The sequence below is a fragment of the Gymnodraco acuticeps genome, unplaced genomic scaffold (genome assembly GCF_902827175.1).
Source record: "Gymnodraco acuticeps unplaced genomic scaffold, fGymAcu1.1, whole genome shotgun sequence".
Classification (NCBI taxonomy): domain Eukaryota; kingdom Metazoa; phylum Chordata; class Actinopteri; order Perciformes; family Bathydraconidae; genus Gymnodraco; species Gymnodraco acuticeps.
The window spans coordinates 239085-262280 of NW_022990230.1; the positions used below are offsets into that span (position 1 = coordinate 239085).

Sequence of the window (23196 nt, forward strand, 5' to 3'; positions counted from 1 at the left end):
CACTGAACTGTTCAGTGCCTTTAACATACAATTAGCTTGCCTGTATTGAAGTAGAAAAAATACCATATTTAATTTGTACAGGCCAAACATCTGCTCTTATTTGTGTTTAAAAGGGTCTACAGTGGACGACTGAAACAAAGCTGCTAATGTGACACAGCGTTCAGATTTTACAGTTTGACTCTTTGTCTCACCTCCAGCAGAAGGGGTAACTATGTTTGAAGCTGCTGGCATTGATGAGGCGACCATTCTCCTTCAGCCACTTGATGATATTCTTGTCAGCATCCTGTAAAAAATAAACAACAAAGCATTAGACATGACTTAAAAATGCAGCTTTAAAAAGTAATGACATTTAAGTGTAAGTTCCCAAGTGATTAGGGTGTGGGCAGAAGTGTGCAGTGACGCACCTCCAACTACACTAGACTGCTATTTCATAACGTGTAAAGTGAAAGCAAAGAAGGAGGTGAACATCATGGGAAAATACCATTAAATTGGAAAAAAGGAGATTAATAAATTGAAGTTACTTTCTTTTTTTATAAATCCATTTTGCATCTCACCATTCTTTATATATATATATATATATATATATATATATATATATATATATATATATATATATATAGGATATATCAGAGTTTCCGTTAGCCGGTAATTACCGGACTATGACCGGTAAAATATGCTGAAGACCGGCAAATCTAAATCTCTCCGGTCAAAGTGTCCGTCCAAATATATTTCCCCTTAGCGCAATACCACATCAGTTGCGCAACTTGCGCCTCTTATGTGACAGACAAAAGAGTATGTGACAGACAACAATAGTCCATTCTAATGTCTAACACGTAATGTGGAAAAAGAGATGTCCTGTATGGGTTGATTGTGCGTTGATCTGTTGGTAATGCCTCTGGGTTCCGGTCGACATGTAAACAAATGCATAATTCTGCGCTATACTTTGTGGCCTCACCCGGTTGCGTAGCGACACTTATTGTTTAGGTGTCTTTTAATAAGCAGGTAGTCATATCATTAGCTAGAACTAACTAGATCTGATCGATATGGACATAAACGCGAGTAAAGTCTAATCTGACGGGAGAGAGAGATCAGCTGCTGCTGACGAGTCGACACGCAGCTCTGCATGATCACATGCAGCGGTGAGCGGAACAAAACACACACTTCAGGTTAGAATATCACACGTAGCTATTTTAATGACCTCTCAAACTACCGTAACTGGTTATAGATATGTTTAGTTTTACTGTCGGGTTACTCATCACTGTTCCGCCTGCTGCATGACGGGGCTGTCAGGAGAGGGAGAGAGCGCTCCGTTTATTATTCCCGTGTTATTGTAAATTACTGTACACTTTTGAATAATGTAGTTAATCTACTATAATTAGTTTGTTTAATATCGAATCATCAATTTGTTTTAAAGCTCAATAAATAACAAAGAAGACCTTTGACCGGCACTTTTCAAATGTTGTCCGGAAGATTTAAACTTTAACGGACATGTTGACCGGCGAAAAAATATTCTAACGGGAACTCTGATATAGGCATATATATATATATATTAGGGGTGTAACGGTTCACAAACATTTCGGTTCGGTACGTACCTCGGTTTTTTGGTCACGGTTCGGTTCGGTACGTTTTCGGTACAGCAGAATTTTTTTTCACAGAACAAAACATATATATATATTTTTTTATTATTATTAAACTGTGAATAATGTATTCACTCAAATAAATACAAAATATAATAAAATAAACATTAAGGTGCAGCATTTCGATGAACTGAAATAATCTGTATTTGAACTTTACTGTACTAGTACTCACAAAACATAAACTATTAGTTTTGGGTTTTTAATTATTATTAAACTGTGAATATTCACTCAAATAAATACAAAATATAATAAAATAAACATTAAGGTGCAGCTTTTCGATGAACTGAAATAATCTGTATTTGAACTGTACTGTACTGCACCTAAGCAGCCAGTTTGACATTATGACTTGCTTGTCATTGTATTTTCATGTTTTTTTAAAGAAAAATGAACTTGTCCACATTGCTTGCTGAAAGGGCAGATCTGCTGGCACTAACAATGTCTCCTGCTGTGGAGAACACCCTCTCGCTAGGGACAGAGGTAGCAGATACAGCCAGGTAGCGCTTTGCTAACATGGCAACATAAGGATATTTGGCGTTTGTAATAGCTTTGGCTCGGTCTGAACTCTCTGCGAGTGGTGGAGGCTTACATGCTAGCGGGAGTTGGGTTTGCACTTCAGTCTTTTTTCTTTTGGTACCGGTGATATTCACGTTCGGGTGATGCCTTTTCAAGAGTGTGCAAGTTTGATGTATTGCCAGCCGCGTAACTAATTTTAGTTGAACAATGCCGACAAACAGCTTTGGTTCGGTCCACCTGTCTTTGTCCTTCATCCTTGTACGTAACTGCGAAACCAAAATGTTCCCAAACCGGAGACTTCAATGATGCTGGAGGATTTTCGAGCTCAACTTTATCTGCGTTCGCCATTAATTTTCGATAGTTCCTCAAATTACTTACTACATTTGAACGCATCCCTCTGACCAGCTCTCATAGTATGCCTCTCATCCAATGAAATGACTTGCTCGCTCTATGACGCGTTGAACCCAATGTGACCAAATTACTCTGAATGCTGCGACGCAGCACCTGAGATTACTTCCAAAAAGTTGTTCACGTTCTCAATTTTTTACGTTTAACGTTATATTCGTTCGGTACACTTCGGTACACACCTGTACCGAACCGAAGGGCCCGTACCGAATAATTTCGGTACGGGTACGTGTACCGTTACACCCCTAATATATATATATATATATATATATATATATAATATATAAACACATTATTATTATTATTACAGGCCGTTGTGTCCTTGGGCAAGACACTTCACCCAAATTCGCTCCTGTGGGTACTGTCCACAGTACATGACCATTACATGTATGATATGTGTGTAATGTGTACTTGTAAAGCGCCTTGATGACTTTGAGGTGTGAAGATGGGCGGAGTGGCGCAGTGGGCTGTGCGTTGATCATCAGATCAAGGTGATGTTGGGGAACACCAGTTCGAAACCCGCTTCCGCTGCGTCTGTAAAGCCTTGGGCAAGACACTTCACCTGAATTTGCTTCTGTGGGTATTGTCCACAATACATGACCGTTACATGTGTGTAATGTGTATTTGTAAAGCGCTTTGAGCATCTAGAAGAGCGCTATAATAAATGTAAGGAATTATTATTTATTATTAGGGCTGTCAAGTTAACGCATTAATAACGCATCTGTATTTGTCCTCGGCCCGCCCCGTAGTTTTAGAGCCCAAAGGCTTGACGTTGTTGTTGTTATTTGGGTGGTGGGAGATTCTAGCGAGAGATATGGATACAAAAAAATGTGTTTTAAACAGCAAGCCAAGCACCCAGCTGATGCCGACAGCCCCGCTCCTGCCGCTCGCTTGCGGCAGACCACGCTTGAAAGTTTGCCGGGGAGACGCCTGGACAACAACAGCGATAGCTAAATGGGTGGCTACAGCTTAACATTGAGGAGGACGAGGGGCTGCGTTAGATCATTCGGATCGCATCCAACGTGTCGACTGCCCATCACAGAGCATTATTTTTGACCCACAGTGGGAACTTCAGTCTCATGCTTTGACTGAAGATGAAGACAAAGGAGCGGCATTTCGCCGACAACTGTAAACAGGCTTGTCTGTTTGAGCAACTGGCTCAGTGCAAAGAAGTACACAGGGTTGGGCGAGAGTTTAAGAGAGAGAGAGGTTCCAGGTTGTTGTGTTGAGAATATTCAGGAGAATATTTGTCATTGTTCAAATGATAATAAGCAAATATTTGCAGAAAGCATATTTGTCCACTCATATGTTGATAAGAGTATTAAAAACTTGAAAAATATTCCTCTAAGGTACATTTAGAACAGATCAAAAATGTGTGATGAATCGCAAATTAATCGTGATTCTATTAACTATGGACATCATGCGATCAATCGTGATTAAATATTTGTATCGATTGACAGCCCTAATATATATATTTTTTTTTTTGCATTTCAGTGCTTAATTAAGAACATTCAATATTTGTCTTGAAAAATTACTAAATATATATTATTGTTAGATTCTGAGATTGTGAATTCAACACAACTACAGGTGTACATATTCCTAGTTATAAAAAAAAAAATGTGCATTATTATTTTTGTTCAGTGGTTTCCCTGCTCAAGAGCAACCTATAACAAAATGTTTGTTACTAATTGGCCAATTGGTAAAAAAAGTATTATTTACTTCTTGCCCTACAGAGAATCACAGGCAGTTTGTTTCACTAAACAAAGTTAGAGTTAAGGAGAAAACATTTGACCCCCTTTCTATTACTAGCGTGAATGTTTAGATTTTTACCTTCAGGAAGGAAAGCTCAGGATCCTTAAAAGCCCTGTGGCTTTATACTTCCCTTTACGAAATAAAGAAGGTGAATTTGCAGCAAAGGTCAGTCTGCTCATTCAGGTCTGATATATACCATCTGAGATGTAGGGAGACATTTTGTCATCCAGCTCATTGTTTATGACAAACAATCTAATACGCAATCAGCCCTGTGCCTTATAACACACTTTTCATCCCCCTCTAACGAAGCTCCCAGTACCATTCACAGGAAGCTCATAAATATGACTTTTCACGAGAGGTATGGAGAACGTTGGTCGTGACTTCTTTGTAGATCGAGGGCTTTTAAAGTTTCTCAGCCAGGAGTAAATGTTGTTATGCCCTGACCCAGGCTCATTAAAACATGAAAGAACACCTGTGATGTGGAGATTCGTTGGACCTTTGCCTACAACCAAATGAGAACATTTCACCACCTGGCCAATTGAGATTAAACAAGGGTTACTCGATATATTTACTAGACTATTCACACATATGTGTGACTCTTTTTGTGACAAACTATATAATTACACAGCATAGTTTCTGCTTCTCTTGAACCTACCCAGTTAAAGTAGCAGACCCAGCGTGCAACCTAAGGCTAGATTCACACAGCCATTTTATTCCTTAGCGAATTATTTCTTATTTGGGGGATAAAGCTAACGACTAAATAAACTAAATAACTAAAATAATTGTAATTAATTGAGCCTGACTCAGTAAAACAAGGCTTTTTAGTAGATGGAGTGTTTTTTGGGTTAAAATAAAGTAGGATACACTGAGGAAAAGGATAGAGAGTTGACTGGAAATAAAGCAAGAGAAGGAGTAGACCAGTAAGAAGAGATTCATCATAAAGGGTACAACAGGTAACTCACAAGAGAAATAAATAAGGCCAATGCAATATTTGGTATGCACTCACTTCAATCTTTATTAGGCAACGGTTGGTCAGAATTAGTTTAAATGGTCAATAATTGTTTGTCTAAACAGTTGGAATAATCAGGATGTGGAGTTAAGAGCAGGCAAAACCCTGATGTAATCAGGTCTGCTTTAAATGGGTTGAGATGTGGTGCGTCACAGCAGGACAAGAGTGTTTTTTGTAAAGGAGGTAGGATCATTAAGTTGGATCAAGAGAAGCACTGGTGGCTAAAAGATGTTAGAAAGGAGGTGAAGGACGTATTACAGTAGGGTTGATTTGACAGAAATTCAACCAGTGTGTTTTAGGAAAAAGGAATAACTAAGAAGGGCCATGAAACGGGAACATGGTTGACAAGGTAGAGATTGTTAGTAAAGAAGAAGGACAAGAGAGTTGTTTTAAAAAAATGATGTAAACATTTAAATAACGAAGGACTGGGAGGCACTTGTAGGCAAGCAGACTATGATCACACACTTACTGATTCAATTCAACATTTTGAAAAAGCCACATTCAGTCTTTTTAAATGTATGTCTGCAAGCCAACACCTCGGTAGAGGAGTGATACTTCTTCTCTCCGTTCTTTGAAAAACATCTTGCCAATTTTAAAATATGAATCATAGTCCTCGTCTGTTGGATCGAGGTGTCGAATTGGCACTTGTAGTTAGACATTTCAAATGACACCCAGTTCTTGGAGTTATCTTGGAGTTATCTTGGAGTTGGGCAAGGTTAGAGAAGAAGGGAAGGATGGAGAAGAATATTTTTAACAAGTATGAGCTGATTGCTCCTCTCCACAATGCTCTGCTGGTCTTCGCTGTTGCTGCTTTTGACTTGCTCTCGTCACGAATATTTAGACATCTTTGGCAATTCCAAGCCTGGTTTCCTCTCCTTCCAGCAGCTTCCTGTAGGTGGCGATCTCTACATCCAGCTTGAGCTTAATGTGCAGCAGTTCCTGGTAGTCATGGAGATACTTGGTCATCTCGAGTTTGGTTTCGCAGAGCTGGGTCTCCAACTGAGCAATGACACCCTCGAGGGTCTCCGCCTTATCCATGTGGGACATCTCCATATCCTCCAGCTGCTGCTCCATGGCTGAGTTACGAGCCTTCAGCCCATCAATCTGGTTCTGCAGCTCTGTCACTTGGTTGTGGAAGGTCGTTATCTCGTCTTTCATGGTCTTCGTGTGTTCCTCGTGTTTGCCAGCGTGCTCCTTGAGGGTGTTAAACTTGCCCTTGTACCACTTCTCAGCTTCCTGGACGTTTCGGGCAGCGACCGATTCTATCTCTGCACGCATGTTGCGCAGATAAGCAGCCAGGTCGGGCCGGTCGCCATCCAGCTCTGCGGTAATCTTTGAGTCCTCAATCTGCTTCATGAGGTCAGCCACCTCTTCATCGTGCAGCTTCTTGAGGAACTCTATCTCGGCCACCAATTGCTCTATGCGCTTCTCCAGCTCAGCCTTCTGTAGTGTGGCGCCGTCAACATCCTGGCGGAACTCCCTCAGGATCATCTCTGCCTCTTCCTTGAGTGCTAGCTCTTCCTCCAGCTTTAGTCTCCATACTTCAACCTCTTCCTCAATGTAGCCTCGTTCAATATCAGCCGCTCCCTTCTCATTAGTCAGGGCCTCGATCAGGTCACGCACCTCTTTAAACTTGAGCTCGTATTCCCCTCCGATGCCTGTATGGCCTCCCTTGTAGCGGCTCTGCAGTGCGGCTAACTCGGCTTGAAGAGCACCATTTCTCTGCTCTAGCGCCTGGACCTTCCCGATGTATCCCGCAAACTTGACATTGAGTTCCTGCATTTCCTCTTTCTCGTTGGCATGTTGCTCGTGTATCTCTGTGCCCAACTCAACGGCAGTGCTGCGATTACCGGCGCGTCCGCGGCTGTCATAGGAGGATCCACGGCACCGGGAAGGTGACGGGCTCTGGACCCTTACTTTGCTGCTGGAGCCTCTGACCTGTAGGCTCTTCTGGCTGTAAGAAGCAGCTCTCATGTTGTGCAAAATACTGGGTTTGTTTTTCAGTAATAACAGAAGAACAGCTGCTCTCTCTGCTTCTCTTTGCGTGGCTCAAGTCCCGACTGTGTCTCCCTCAGATCACCTCCGGGTTTTATGCGGCAATAAAGAATGTCTCAGACCGCAATGAAATTCACGCTCTGTTTTAACATATTTCAAAAGTGGATAATGACAGACTCTCAGAAGACTGTGGCTGCTTACCCTTTATTAGCTAACGCTGTACTGTTAGTGTCCAGGCGGGTGGAGTCCACTCCCTGGCCTTCTTCGCCAGGATGTGAAATAGTGATCACATCATGTATAACTGCTATTTTTCATTTACTATTCACTTAGGATGGTAATTAAGTTGGGTGTGACAGGGAGGGAACCCAGTGCTCTGGTAAACAATGAATGTGCTTTGGCAGCAGGTTTTGTACACAACTGTGTGACAATGACGATAATTCCCTTACCTCTCTCCACCTCAATGAACAAGTCATGCTCATAAAGAATCATTTACAATTACATTACAAACATAATTATTTCAGTGTCTTATCATGTCAAACTAACTATTTTAGAAAAAGCCGTGAAGAAAGGGCTTGTTTTAGTACACCAGAACGAAAGAGGAAAACATAATTATAGAAAGATGTATTTTCCAGATATCCACAGAGGAAATGGAGTAAAATAGGAGATTGGATGCCCAGCAAGCGGTAAATGAAATGCCGAATTACACCAGCTATCAATATTGTTGCGGGTTTTATCCCCACAGCGGCTTTTATCAGTGGTTGAAGGCGGAAATTTCTGCTTGCCTAATCTACATGTAAATGTCTGATGTGTCACTCACTTTGACATACTGTCCCACGAAGTCAGTGACCTCTGAAGTGAAGCAGCCCGAGGCGTCCACAGGGCAGATCGGAGCCTGGTCCCTCGCGATGATCTTGTATTCAGTGCACACCCTGAAATCATCCTAGAGAGAAAAATACACAGATAAAGGGTTTAGTGGTTGAAAGCATTTCTACTTCCCATTCATCAGTAATGCATATAAAAATGCATTAATATATAATAAATATTTTTTTTTCGATTAAGTAATTCTATAAGACAGAAGCTACTTCATTTTTACACATTTTCCAAGGTTGAAAAAAACATCGCCAAACACTCGATTTGATGATTTGATGTGGCCGTTCAAAGTAAGGTTGCTGTTAAATAACACACTTTAAACCGTGGAGCAGTAAGATGAGAGTATGAACTAGGTATGTTTGATGTAATTACACTCAAAGTGTTTTTTTATATAAAAAAAAACTGTTAATGGATTAGTAAATCCTTCAGCTTCAGCAATTATGAAAAGTGTAAATTGAGGCCCTTATTATAAAAACAAAAAAAGACTGCAGCCTATTACTACATCTTGAAATTGTGATTGTAATTAAGTTGCATCATCTATAAACAGTGACACTGTATTCCAAGGTAAGGTTTTGTTTCACTCGCTCAGAGATATGTTATGACCTCATATCATACGCCTTGTTGAGCTACATACTTTGCCGTGTTGGAAGAAGCATCACTGGCATGTGACAGCTATGCATGAAAGGTCGGAGTCCTGTCCAGCTGTAAATGTATTTTGTATTCAAACACCCTGTCAAGATCCAAGATGGATGTTCCACAGGGTCATTTCACATCCAGTCATAACAACATAAAACTTGAAAAATGTGTTTTGGCAGCGCATTTCTCCTCACTGTATATCTTCAGAGCAAATGTATGCGTGTTTCAAATGTTCAACAACCAATCCACTTGAATGTGATCACTGGATAACAAAACTGTTACCAAATAGAACAAATTCTAACATTTAAATGCTAATGTATATGTGTGATGTTGATGTGAAGGGCTGCTTTACGTCCCCATAGGGACTGAGCTGCAGTTAAATAAGCAGAGTGCAGAAGAGGAAGCTAAGACAGAGAGACTGAGCGTTTGGCTACAGCCGCAGGGGCCTCAATCTGCCTTTGGCAAGGGCATCTCACCTATTAGAAATAACCCAATACCTCTGATAGCACTGTAACCAGGGTTTCCATTACCTGGTTATTACCCCTTCTTTAAGCAAGGAAAGTCTGTTACAGTCAGACTTATTTACATCCCTCCGGTCATCATTTCTCTTTCGGCTACATTGAAGGTGTAAGAGACATGGATTTTTCATGTGCTGCAGACTATATCTTTTTGCTCAGAGCACCTGTAGTGCACATACGGCTAGGGGTTGTGTGGGTCGTAGGAAAACAAGACAGTGAGCTTTTGTATTGGGATTGTGTGGGACGGTTTTTGGACTCAGCACAGCGCTGTGAAGCTTAGACTTTTCACAGTTTGTGTAATATTAGTATATGAGGCAGGCTGTACGAGCTGAGCAACTGCCACCTGGTCATGGCAAAAATGTCGAAACTCTTAAAATACAAAAGCAATTCAGCTATTTACCGTATTTTGATAGTTGAGTTAAAAAAATGATAAATAAACACCACTTTATGTTTCAAATGTATGGTAAATGTGAAATATTCCAAGACTCATAAACCGGACTACACTGTACAAATACATGATGTAGGGTTCAATACAAATAGCCCATAAAACTATCTTAAGCATCCACATAAATGTAACTGGGTTAGTTCACAAATAAACATAACAAAAGTTAAAGTAAACTAGAAGGAAGGTAAAAAAAACACAGATATAGAATTCAAGACCAGTGGGTCCTGATCATCCTAATTAATGAAATATGTTTGCCTTGAGCTTAAGCTTTGAACAACCAATTGTTTCAATCATTAATAAAAATCCTATTGTTTCACATACATTTCAAGCACCAATGTAGTTTCTGGTTAAGTTTAGTCCTCTTTTAAAATGATAGATATCAATGACTGCATGTGCTCATAGAGGGACATGAAAGACAAAACAGGACTGGGTGCGTTTTTATGAGCATAAGATGCCGAGGAAGCCATCCACAGAGTTACACTTGACAGAAGATGGCCTTGTTTTCCTCCAGAGTGTGCTCCATATAAGCATCTGCAAACCTGGATTAACAAGCCTTCTAGTAGCAACGTTTCAGAAGTGTTTCTCAATTTCATTCCAAATCACTCAACGAAGTGAAGTACATAGTATATAAAAAGGAGGTGGGTGAGGCTCACCGGAGTCAGGTGGATCTCATGACAGTGACAGGGGAGCAGGATCAACAGCAAAGGCTGCAGTGTTTCCCCGAGGTTGACTGCTTTAACCAGTGACTGTCACTCAAATATTCATCTGACAATTTCTAAATCCACTTGAACCACTCTTCACATTGTCATAAATAAGACAGAACACCAAACACTTGTTTGAAAGGAAAATGTGTCACTGGTTTGTCTGTTCCTTCACTTATTGCCTTCTTCAAAAACAGCACTCATCTTGTTAACCAATTATTCTAGTGCAGCTAAAAACGAAACTGTTAGATTACATCCATTTTATATTATTATTTGACTGGTCTGGAAAACTTGTTGTCAAAAACACTTGTTAGAAAATGCTAATTTTGTTAAACTGCAGTAGTGGTACTGAAACTATCAGCCAATAAACTGCATTCTTACTACTATTGAGTCATGTATCAAGTCAAAATCTTAAGTATTTGCTAGTATGTGCCTCAAACATATTATTTCTGTTTCAAATCATTATAACTTCAATATCTTCAATATCTGGGCCTTTTTGTTCACATAGATAGAGAATGTCTATGGTGAATTTTGTTTATTTGTGATATCTTATAAACCAACAGATCCATCTCTTGATCTAAATAAATAAATACATGCACAGTGTGGGAGAACAAAAAAGAGGACACTCACAGCTCCAAAGTAAGGTGCCTGGTGGACCACTCCTGTGCCCTCTTCCTCCTTGACGTAGTTATCCAACACCACCTGAAACGCTCCTTGCTCTCCGCACTGAAGAGGAACAAGGAAGAGGAGAATCAGACGAACAGCCGACGAGTGGTGAGGAAGAAATAGAGCCAGATAGTGAGAGAAAGAAAGATTAAAAGACAGATGAAGAGAGAGTAAACTGAGATGCCAATTTGTGGTCAGACAGGTAATTAAAGTGAGACATAGGTCTGTCTTCATATTGTGGCAAACAATATATATCACATGCAGCAGGCAGGAACAAAAACACAAACTACTAACCTTGGCAAAGTACGGGAAAAGAGGCTTGTATTTTTTCCCTTTCAGCGTCTTGCCTTGGAATCTGATCACATCAACAAAACATATCATTGTTTCATTATCTGTCATTCACACTTTATTTGATCTAATCACGATTCAATCCCTCGTAAACAGTGTCCTCTGACTGTTCAGCTGTTCAAAATGTCTCTGGAGGAGGCTGTTGCAGAATGAAAGGAAGTCTGCAGATACTACTTGAGATTAAGAAATGTACTGACAACTCATCTGCATGTTTTGAGGGTAATAAACCTAAATAACATCAAACTTAAAGGTTCATGTATAAATCATGCTAGCATGGCGACGTCAGCAGGTATATTGTTTAACATGTATTAGTTTAAACTTTTAATGTGGTAACATTGGCAAAGTAGCCCCCACAAGCACAACCAATGGGTGATGGTAGTGTCATCAGTTAAGAAGGTATTTGCTCATAAATCACATTTTAATTTAACCTGATTGAACTGGATAAAAAGTGAGGGGAGCATAAATGTGTCATGGCAATATATCAAACGATTTGTCACATTTCACACAGACCTAAAATTAAAAGTATTTACGGTATTCATTCTTTACGGGGGTTTTTTGCTATAGGTTTTGTGAGCTTACTTGTCCAGGATAGTGTACTCGCTCTCCGACTTAAACAGAGCTCCCAGCCTGGCTTCCATCAAAATGTAGGTCTTCTCTGTGGCGTTATCTGAGGAGAAAAAGAACTGAGTTTTCACACTTTGCTGCCTGCCTGCGTTAAGGGGACAGAATTATCCCACAGCTTCCTAAAAGAAACCCTAGCGTCTGTAACATGGAGGCAATTGAAGACACATTCAAATGCGCTGACGCGACGAGAATGAAAATCTTTAGTTTCACTGCTTTTAAAAATACATTAAAAGGTGTCGTCAAATATAAATCTGCAAAAAATAGAGCATCACTGGATTATTCTTGGTATCAACTTATGTTTACATTATTTTGAGCAGATTCATTGTCTTTTTTAATGCAAACTGTTATATTTCTTGAGTGTTTTATTTATTTTTGCTGCATTGGCCTTTGTATATTTAGTGTTTCATGGAGCAGAAACTGTGTCTGTGTTTTTTCTTTTTCCTTCTTTTCTTTCGAACCTCACAGATGTGTAATGAGGTGAGAAAAATAAATATTGATTGATTTTTTTTTGTGAAGGAGGTGCGGGCCATTTTTCAAAGTCTGCCACGTAAATAGCCCCTGCAGAATGATTTATGTTTATTGAGCTGAATTTCATGTTTGATAAACAACAGCTCATCCTACCTGGTTCAAATCCAGGTATCTAATAGCCGCGCTACATGCACATCTGCTCAAGGTCAAGTCCTGCTTCATAATAATACAGGGAGACGTAAAGTCAAGGTCAGGTAAAGACCCTCTCATGTCACCCAGCATGTGGGCTTATAGAAAAGTTGCCACCTCCTGTAGGGTAACGGTCTGACATTTTGGGAAACTGAACGCTACGGAAAAAACTGGCCAAATGGGGATTTTAGGAGAAAAAAGAGAGGAAAAGTTGGGAACAGGGACAACTGTTGTGAAGAGGGCGAACACCAAAGGGCCTGAGACAGGGAGACACATTACAAGAGAGGAGGGGGCAGCATCAATAAAGGATGTTTCTTCCCCTCAGTGGTGTGACAAATGACTGCACAGCTCAGACCTGCTGACAGCCCTCAACTCAAACAGCGACAAAGGCAGTGAGGGGAAGAGATAGACAGGAGAAAAGGACAGAAAATAAGAACAACCAAGGACAAAAAACAGGTGGATGTGGATGCAAAGAGAGCGATAAGAAAATGAGAGGGAAATAATTAGATGGAGATGGAGGGAGAGAGAGGAGGGGAGATAACAAGAGAGAGGCTGAGCTGAAAAAACACTTCATTGGTATTCTGGGGCGGTCTCTCATGCAGCACAGCACAGGCGGTGCAGTGAGACGACAGTGTGTGCTTCAACAGTGCCCCCTGCAGGCCCACAGAGGCTGCTGCATGCTGGGATGAATCTTGGTCACCCTTTCTAAAAACCCACCAGTTCAAGACTACAGCAGGAGCACGACACAAAAACAGGAGCCACCTCTCTGGAGTCATTTATTTATATATTTCAACAAGGACAACAGATTCTAACGTGACCCGATTTGTGGTTCATCCCCATTTTCTCAGGTCTGTAGCACACACTAATGTAGAGGACGTGCATTTACATGAATAAAACCGTAGATTTCAATGATAGAATACTTTTATTTTCTTCTAGTATTAAAAGGATGTTGAATTTATTTTGTGTGTTTTTAAGACATTTTGCAGGTTTCAGGCAAGATTTCCATCACAGATTAAACACTGATTTCGGATCGCGCCTATAGAGTGCCACAGTGATGCGTCCTAAAACCCGGAAGTAAGCTGCGCATGGGTTCCTTCAACAAAAAAGCAATGCAATTTCTCCATAGGATTTTGGAAAATAGCTCGAAATAAGGTCTGTGGTTGACACACATTTGAGAGACGGATCACGTTTTGTTCAGCCGGATAATATCCTCATGTCTACCCTACTTTTATAATCAGAAATCTAATCGATAGATTTATGATCGATAGATTTATGATTTGAAAATTATATAAGAATAGTTCTATAAGAAGTCATTACTTATAATTACAAAAACACTGATGCATCCTTTATGCGTGTAAGCAAGTAACTAAATGTAATTGTCTTTTGTGTGAATCCGACAAGGTGATTTAACCATGGACCTGTTATGCTTCAGCATGATGCTGAATGTGAAGTGCTTCTTAGTTTAACAATAACACAAAGAACCAGTGACAGAGTCCCTGATCATACAACAACAAAAGTGTTTTATTTCATCAGCTAGCACTAAGCCAAAGGCTGGGAAGCTCTGCCAACACATTGTGTTAAAAATCCTTTCCTCGTGGTGCAAATGTGCAGTTAATTTGTTTTTGTTTGTTCTTTCTGATTAAAATCGCCCTTCAGCCAATACTTTAGTCCAGAACACTCACTCACGAGGGTTTACGTTTGCCCTAGGCAATTCAAGCAGAATCATTAAACAAAACGATTCATCCTGGTAACTCTAGTAATCCACAACACAAACATGTTTGTGGCAGGATGTGTGAGCATGTGTAATAGTTATGCTGTTTCCCTATAATGGCATGAAAGTACAGACAACAGCAACAAATTATTGTCGATTCTTGCAATAATCTGAAAGTATCCTGACTACAGGATAACACTGGGAACAGGTTTGTACAAAAACGTGTTCTCAAACGTAAACACACAAGCTCCACAGAGCAGCAATCAGTCCCAATCAGCACATCAGGGGACCTTTGTGTTTGCTCAGGGGAACAATCACTGATTTTCAAACCTAACCTGTGGCCTAATTTGATCCTACACAGGATAAGTAATTGTAGGTATAAAGCGTGTTCACAGTAGTTAAGTGACACAATAAATATATACTTAAAACATTCAATATGCAAACTTAAAACAGAAAAACGGTTGTATGCCTCGGACAACCGCTACATTTGCAGTTTGCAAATGTCTTCACTTCAGTTGTGATTTTGGGCTATATAAATAAACTTGAATTGAAATTGAATTTTGTCTTAAATATGTATCTTAATTAGCATATTAATTATTGAGTAATGGTCAAAAATATGTTTTGTAAGGAAACTTTGACCTTGCCAAAATCAAATCGGTTCATCCTTGATTTGTAGTGGATGATTGTGCCAAGTTTGAAGAATATTACCCTCAATGCTTTCCCAAAAGGGTATAAGGACGTAGAGACGGACAAATGTACAAAATCATAAAGTCTTACAAAAATGTATACTTATAGTGGATTGTGGGGAAACAGCTACAGGAACGTGTAAGAACAAGAAACAAAAAAACAAGTTGCAAGTAACTGTTAGTAAAACTTTATGCTGTCCCTAAGCTTAAGTTAATTGGGATAAGCATTGTAAAGTCCGAGTTTGATTGACATCTAATGATGCAAATGTCATCCATAACCAGCACAGTGTAAAGCTCAGCAGCAGCAGCTCACACTGACACAGCACTCGTCAGTCTTGGTCTCTCACCTTTGACCTTGACGTAGAAGAACTCCGGGTTGACACAGAGGGCCAGGTTGCTGGGCAGGGTCCAGGGTGTGGTCGTCCAGGCGATCAAAGACACATCCTCATCCCCCACCAACGGGAAGTTGACGATCACCGACGGGTCCTGAACGTCCTGGAGACAAAAATAAAAACAGAGATGAAGTCAATTCAGCATTTACATCCAGACAGTAAATTGTGTTAGTGGTGCTGCACTTTGTCACTCTAGGTGGGATGTGTGCAAACCTTGTAGTTCTGGTGGGACTCGAAGTTGGACAGGGGGGTGTTGCAGGCAGTGGAGAAAGGCATGACTTTGACTCCTCGGTAAACCATACCCTTGTCGTACAGCTGTTTGAACACCCACCTGTTCAATGATTAAAAGACACATTAAACATTTAGACAGGAAGGAGAGACAAGAGGACAGACTGGAGACATGAAGTGTGGATTGCAAGAGGATGGTGATTTTCATTAACATCTCTGAACTCATGTGACCTCACTGTTTAAAACATGGCTGGAACCCATATTTACTTTTGGATAACAAAGTTAAAGCTGCCGTAATGAATACTTTAAATTTAAAGAAATCTCAGATGAAAATGATTTTGTGTTTCTTAGAGATCACATATTGCTTTAATTGAATTCCTTGTATACAAGTACAATATAAATGATGTGTCTTCAGGCGCACACTTGTACATGTAAAATGCTAAATCCTTACCAGACGGTCTCCATGAACCATGGGTAGAGAGTCTTGTAGTCGTTGTCAAAGTCAATCCACCTTCCCATTCGCTTCACTGCAGTCTGGAAAGGAAAATAATAAGCATTGGTTGAATGGGTAAGGGATATGAAAAGCAATTAAAAACAACAAAAATTGCTCTTTTTTTGTTTCACTCACAACATCCAAGAATATCTTTATTTTCGTAACTTTTTCTTTCTTCAATTGATATTGCTACTGATGGACTTAAATCCCCAAAACCCATTTCAAAGTAATGTTGAGCATTATTGTGTGATTTGTTGAAAAATCCCAAACACAAACAGTTTTACCGTTTTATTTGTTTACAATTTATCTTTAAAATTGGCAAGTTTCTTAAAAATATATAAAAAGATGACCTTGTTATACCTTAAGTCACTGAGAATTTAAAGGTGTTTGCAAGTTTAGAATGAATAAATTATAACCTTGTCTTAGGTTTTTCTTGATTAATACAACTTGATATTGTTGATATCACTTTTTCAAATATTATAACTTTATTATCTTCTTAATGCTCATCGAAGCTGCTTCAAAGCCATCATTTCCCACACTGCCTTCATTGGAACACAGCTGTCTTGAGCAGTTTCTGAAATGATCACATCTTTTAACTGAATCCAAGAATCAGTTTTGAATCTAAATTGATTTACAATTGTGAGACTCTAAAAGTTTCACACTTCTAGTAAGCTATTTGATTGACACATTCAAATAAAAAAACATGTTCACACATTGTTCCTTCCTGAATGCTCACCTCCCACTCGTTGGAGTATCTCATGACAATGCCTCTGCACTGCTTGTTGTACTCAGCGATGCCCATCTTGGCCACATCGTCAGGCCCCTTGATGCCCAAAGACTTGTCAATCTCATACTCCTACAAAGAAAGAAAGGAGAATGAGAAAAACAGAAACCCAAGAATACATCTGATAATCCACGCCAAACTTTCAGTAAAAAGTGATTTGAACAGTATTCAGAGAGACAGATTCTTACCACAGGCAGGCCGTGACAGTCCCAGCCGAAGCGCCGGTCCACATGGAAGCCGCTCTGGTGGGCGAAGCGAGTAACGACGTCCTTGATGGTGCCGGCCAGGATGTGTCCGTAGTGAGGGAGACCCGTGGCAAAGGGAGGGCCATCGTAGAAGGTGTACCTGGTCGGGAAATGGGATGTAGACTTATTTGAATAAAAAGCTTGAAAGTGAATGTGAGAGGTTAAGGCAATATGACGATGATGACTGTAAACCTTTTCAGTCAAGTTATGAAGTCTATTCATGGTTTCTTTGTATAGAAAATCACATTCACTGCCATCTCTGTTTTTAGCTTGCAGCAAGAAAAATGAAGAAGAGCTGTTTGTGTTTGCCATGTTTAAAAAGGTCATGCTGTTCCCTTTTATTGACACGGTCACATCAGTGGTTTGATTCTGTGTTCATTTCAGAGCAGGTGATTTAGAAGTGTTATTAAGAAAATACCGTGTTAAATCATTGTAGTGTTGGGGAGGGTTTGATTATTCACGGCAATTTTTTGAAAATGATCAAATGTCATCAACACATTTAATATGTTGATGGCTTGAAAGGAAACATAATAGATAATAAAAAACTGTATTGTTTTGAAACTTGTGAAAATAAATACATTTTCACAAATAAAACTAAATGCAATGGGCCATTGTTTCTAAGTACATGTAGTGTATATATATATAGATATGTTTATTGATTGGGATAAACCCCTTGAGATGCACCATCTCGTTTTCAAGGGGGTCCCGACAATAGCAACAACTTACAGACATAAACAAAAAGACAAAATGCAAAACATGACACACAAGACAAACCACATACAGTCTGTTAAGTAAAATTCAAGCAATGCATACAATCATTACAATTTGACAGTCAAGCAAATCAGTTTCATCAATATCAGTTTCATTAATAACAAGTACAGACCAGTTGAAAGTGAGATGATAATGCATGTTTAAACATACCCAATGATGCAAGAGATCTAATAGCAGCAGGTAAAGTATTCCAGTCAGTTGGGGCTTTGAACATGAACGCTCTTCTGCCAATCAATTGTTTTGCAGAGGGGACAGAGAAATAAATCTGAACAGAATGTCTAACTTCATGATTTGGTGAGTAGGGTACAAAATACTGCTTTAAATAAGGGGGATAGTTAAGATAAATGCATTTAAATATCAGCTGAAGCCAATGCGTGTGTCTTCTTACATTTAAAGAAGGCCATTTAAGTTGGTTATACATTGTGCAGTGATGTGTACGAAAAGGACAACCAAGAACAAATCTGCATAGTCTGTTGTAGGCTATGTTGAGTGGAGCAAGATCTGATTTATGTGCATTTTGGTAGACAACATCACAATAGTCCATAATCGGAAGAATAAGTTGAGAAGCAATTCTCTTTCGGACACTGAGCGTAAAACAATTGCGAGAGCGGTGTAAAACACTGATTGCGCAATTGACTTTTTGTATTACATGCTTTATATGTAGTTTAAATGAAAGTTCAGAGTCTAGCCATACACCAAGATATTTAAAGCTATCAACTTTATGCAGAGAAGTGCCATCCTTACATGTTATTACTACATTAGGTTTGGATTTGAGCTTCTGCCTGGTACCAAAGACCATGGTATAAGATTTTGTTTTGTTAAGCAGTAGTTTATTGTGTGATAGCCAGTCCTGTAAGATATTAAAATCCGATTGAAGAGAGATCTGAATTTGTGAAAAATCTGATTTGGATGTATATATGACAGTGTCATCAGCATAAAGGTGAGTACAACAATTAATGAGACAAGAAGATAAATCATTTATGTAAATAGACAACAGAAGTGGGCCCAGAGTTGATCCTTGGGGTACACCCTTTTGTTGGATCAACAGGTCAGACTGTTTTCCATTAACAACCACACATTGCTTTCTACTGTGAAGGTACGAGTTAAACCATAACACTGTATTATTAGAAAGGCCAATGCCGTGAAGTTTATCCAAGAGCAGATATCGATCAACGAAATCAAAGGCTTTTGTCAAGTCAATAAAAAGGGCACCTGTGAGTTCACCATCATCTGCAGCAGAGTACAAGTCATTCGTAAATGTAAGTAGGGCAGTTGTTGTGGAGTGATTAGGCCTGAAACCAGATTGAACCGGAGATAAAATATTATAAGTATTGAGATAATGTGACAGTTGATTATAAATAATTTTCTCCAAAACTTTGGAAATAGAGCAGATTATAGAGATTGGTCTATAATTATTTGTATCAAGTAAATCACCACCTTTATGCAGTGGAATGATGCGTGCACATTTCCAAATAGTCGGCAACTCACAGGTGGACAAAGACAGGTTGAACAAATCAGCAAGTGGGTACATGAGAATATGGGACGCCAGTTTTATGAACCTGTTTTCTATACCGTATATTACTAACAAGTACTGATAGTCATGATGATCAAATTCTGAACGTATTAAATGGTAACCGGTTGGTCAGGAGAAGCCACTTCTTTACTTGGCAGCAGAATAGCTTGACTAATAATCCCTTGTAAAATTCCTAACCACTGCCAGAATTGACAGATGTAGAAAGGTGTGACTGTACTGAACCACTGAATAAATGTTCATAATCATTTCTCATTCAAATACATTTTTAACAAATATGATCAACTCATCTCACACTTAAACAACAAGTTGTAGAGATACATTTTTCGTATAAAAAACAAATATAAAGAAGAAACAGTTGGATTTACTTTGGCCGGTTCTTGGACTGTTTGAGGCATTCCTGGAAGCAGTCCTTATCTTTCCAGAACGTCATGATCTTCTCCTCCTCAGAGGGAAAGTTGATGGACTCAGGGACTCGCTCCACCATGGTGTCTGCAAAACAACAGGAAAAAATGTTTGTTGTTAGACTTGTGGACCAGGGGCCTATACTACGAAGCTGGTTCAACCTAACCTGGATATGTTTGAGTTAGCCGGTTGGCCTAATCCAAAACATACGCGCTCTCGCTAAACTGTACTACGACGCGGGTTATCAAGTGGATCGCTCAAGCCAGCCGTGTCCTATCTAGTTAGGTGCGCGTTCACATGAAAGGGGTGGTATCTGGAGCATTCGACCAATCACAAACATGGAGAAGCGTACTGACAGCGCAGCGTCATACTTCCTGAATGAAAAGTGAACTGTAATACTAGTCAAAAATGAAGAAGTTAAACTTTAAACATCCATGACTTAAACACTTTATCCAGGATAAAAGCCACATAGTTGCACCTGCAAGGTGAATACAGCTGGCAAAAGAAAAAGTGTTTGAATGCGTACATTAACAGGTTTATGATATCACTGCCCCGTCTAAAACACGATTTGACTTTAATTACATTTGTCTCGAGTGTTTCGTCAACTTAATGTGTTGCTTAAAATAATACTTCTGCATACAGTATGTGACAATGTGAGTGTTGCACGGCCAGATACGGCTCAGCTGACTCAGATAAGAAAATATGATACATTATGAAATGATATGCTGCGGACTGTAGGCTACTTAATGTTACTCTGATCCGGTTACTTATGTTGTGGCAGATATTTAAGTAAGCTTTCTTAACGCTAATGTTATAATAGTCAGATTGCTCTGAAGATGGGAGGTGATATTCTATTAATGTTCACGTTCACACAGTCGGTGATTTTTGCCGGCCGTCTTTCCTGCACGGCAATATTTCTGTATTTCCTTTCTCCTGTAATATGACTTGATCGCTTTAAACTCCGCACACTGAGCTCTGATTGGCCAGCAGGCAGTGCTTTCACTGAGTTGAGCTCTTAGCCTGCAACCTAACCTGGTCCCGACCAGGTTAGCCGCTAAGCATAAGTTACCATGGAGATCTAGCCTGCTAAAAAGAGAACCAGCTTCGTAGGACCGGAAAGCCGGAGTTTTCCCTGAATTTAGCCGGCTAAGCGAAAATCCTGCTTCGTAGTATACCCCCCAGGAAGACAATGTCATAAATAACAGTGTCTGAGTCAAAGATCATGTGATGAATGGCTTTGATATTTAAATAAAGTAGGACTTTTACCCATTCAACTATACAACCCTTAAGTTAGCTTCTGGTTGCTCAGTCAATGGGTAAATAATGGATATCTTAACTACATTGCTTATTAACCAATCCTCAATTTTTTGCACATCTTATTGTTGTGAAAGAGCGTTAGACATTTTAGGTAAAGCCGTAATGCTGTCTGTAACGAACCAATTTTTGAAACTTTTATTATAAAAAGGTTTTCAATGGATTTTGTATTTAGGTATTTTTTTAAAACCTCCATACCAAGACCCAACTTGGTCAAGATAGTGACAGAGAAGCCAGATAATCTTTAAAACAGTCTCAGTTTTTCTGAACTACATTATCCCAGAGGTCTAATATTTTTAACACAGTTTCATATTTTGAAGCCCAACTAGAATAAAGGAAGCTTACTTATATACTGTATTTAAAATGAGCCCTAATCAGAGGTGGGATGTGACTAAGTACATTTACTCAAGAACTGTACTAAAGTACAATTCTGAGGTACTTGTAATTTACTTGAGTATTTCCATTTAATGCTACTGTATAGATATCATGTACTTTTACTCCACTAGATTGATTAAACAGCTACTTTTAACAAAATACATTTCCAAAATTAAACTAGTGGACTCACTCTTAAGTCACAAAAGTATTTTGACAATAATGTATTGGTATCTTTTCCTCAGGTTAAGCATCTGAATACTTCTTGCACCACTGGCGCTGATACAAACAACTGAACCAAGACTGCATGAGTATATCTAATTTTGGCACGTTTAACAACAATGTTAAGTATTGTTAGGGACAAGTTTAACCTACATTATATGCAACATGTGTCTCAGTAAATGTCTCACACCCTCCTCAGATCCTTTCAGATGTTATTAATAGCTGTCAAAACAGTCAGTGCTCGATACTTTGGCAACAGAACACGCAGTCTTTCTTACATTTTACTGTGCTACAATCCGGCTATTTAAAAGAGATTTTCCATGCCAAACATACAACCCCAGAAAGTATGCCCAAACTAACACAAAGCGTCCAATAAGTCACTTTTTCACAGCAGTGAGTTCCCAAGAATGACGTCTCCTTGTTGTTAGCTAGCAGGCTAAGCTAGCCGGTCAATGCTTCAGGTAGTTAGCTTGTAGCTAATCGGACAGTAAAGTTTGGCAACATGTGTTTGCTCACACCCTCTATCAGGTGTTCATTGAAGTGAGCCTGTAATCAAACTTTTATGTTGTTCATTTTCAGTTTGAATGGATTTACTCACATGTTGTACGCCACCGGGTGCACGAGAGAGACAAAAAATGATGCAAGCTGGAGACAGCGTGAGCGGAAGTGACGATGCGACGCAAATTGATTTGTTGCTACAGAATAAAATACAAACTAATTTACTATTTGGGAAAATGTCACATTCACAGGAAGATATTGATTGACCACATCTTGCACATTTGTACCGAATATTCCAATATGGCACCACTATTCAAACTATTAAAATAAAAATAAGAAGGCAACATCAAATCAAAATGTGTATTTGATTAATATTTTACTTTAAATGTTACCTTTTGTTTCTATCACTGTTTCCTTTATATTTCTTTAAATGATTATTTAAATAAATGTACTCTATATGTACTGCTATAATGTGCGTGCGTGTGTGTGTGTGTGTGTGTGTGTGTGTGTGTGTGTGTGTGTTGTGTGTGTGTGTGTGTGTGTGTGTGTGTGTGTGTGTGTGTGTGTGTGTGTGTGTGTGTGTGTGTGTGTGTGTGTGTGTGTGTGTGTGTGTGTGTGTGTGTGTGTGTGTGTGTGTGTGTGTGTGTGTGTGTGTGTGTGTGTGTGTGTGTGTGTGCGCAGTAATGTTTGATGTACAGTACATATGTTCCTGATAAAAAATGGAAAAAAGGAATGAGAATAAAATACAAAACAATAAAATAATAGAAA

The 23196-nt window shown here is 39.3% G+C and overlaps 2 protein-coding genes across 2 annotated transcripts in view; both read right to left on the bottom strand.

Annotated features, from left to right (window-relative positions):
• The window catches only part of iars1 (isoleucyl-tRNA synthetase 1), a 71603-nt gene extending 48984 nt beyond the window's left edge, over positions 1-22619 (bottom strand). Inside the window, exons 1-12 of the mRNA XM_034218904.1 lie at positions 22529-22619; positions 19986-20109; positions 17259-17415; positions 17023-17142; positions 16245-16327; positions 15779-15896; positions 15521-15668; positions 12075-12162; positions 11442-11502; positions 11112-11207; positions 8129-8251; positions 192-283 (exon numbers count right to left, since the gene is read on the bottom strand). Coding sequence (XP_034074795.1) covers positions 192-283; positions 8129-8251; positions 11112-11207; positions 11442-11502; positions 12075-12162; positions 15521-15668; positions 15779-15896; positions 16245-16327; positions 17023-17142; positions 17259-17415; positions 19986-20104 — 1205 coding nt within the window. The 5' untranslated portion in view covers positions 20105-20109; positions 22529-22619. The remainder of the gene's footprint in view (positions 1-191; positions 284-8128; positions 8252-11111; positions 11208-11441; positions 11503-12074; positions 12163-15520; positions 15669-15778; positions 15897-16244; positions 16328-17022; positions 17143-17258; positions 17416-19985; positions 20110-22528) is intronic.
• On the bottom strand, positions 5298-8109 carry LOC117547990 (vimentin-like). Its single transcript, XM_034218905.1, has one exon. It carries the CDS (start codon positions 7288-7290, stop codon positions 6154-6156), a length of 1137 nt encoding a protein of 378 aa, XP_034074796.1. The 5' UTR covers positions 7291-8109; the 3' UTR covers positions 5298-6153.
• Positions 22620-23196: the final 577 nt, after the last annotated feature.

Bases quoted from the DNA above. Each gene is read 5' to 3' on its own strand.
- LOC117547990 (XM_034218905.1), bottom strand. From the start codon at position 7,290: ATGAGAGCTGCTTCTTACAGCCAGAAGAGCCTACAGGTCAGAGGCTCC.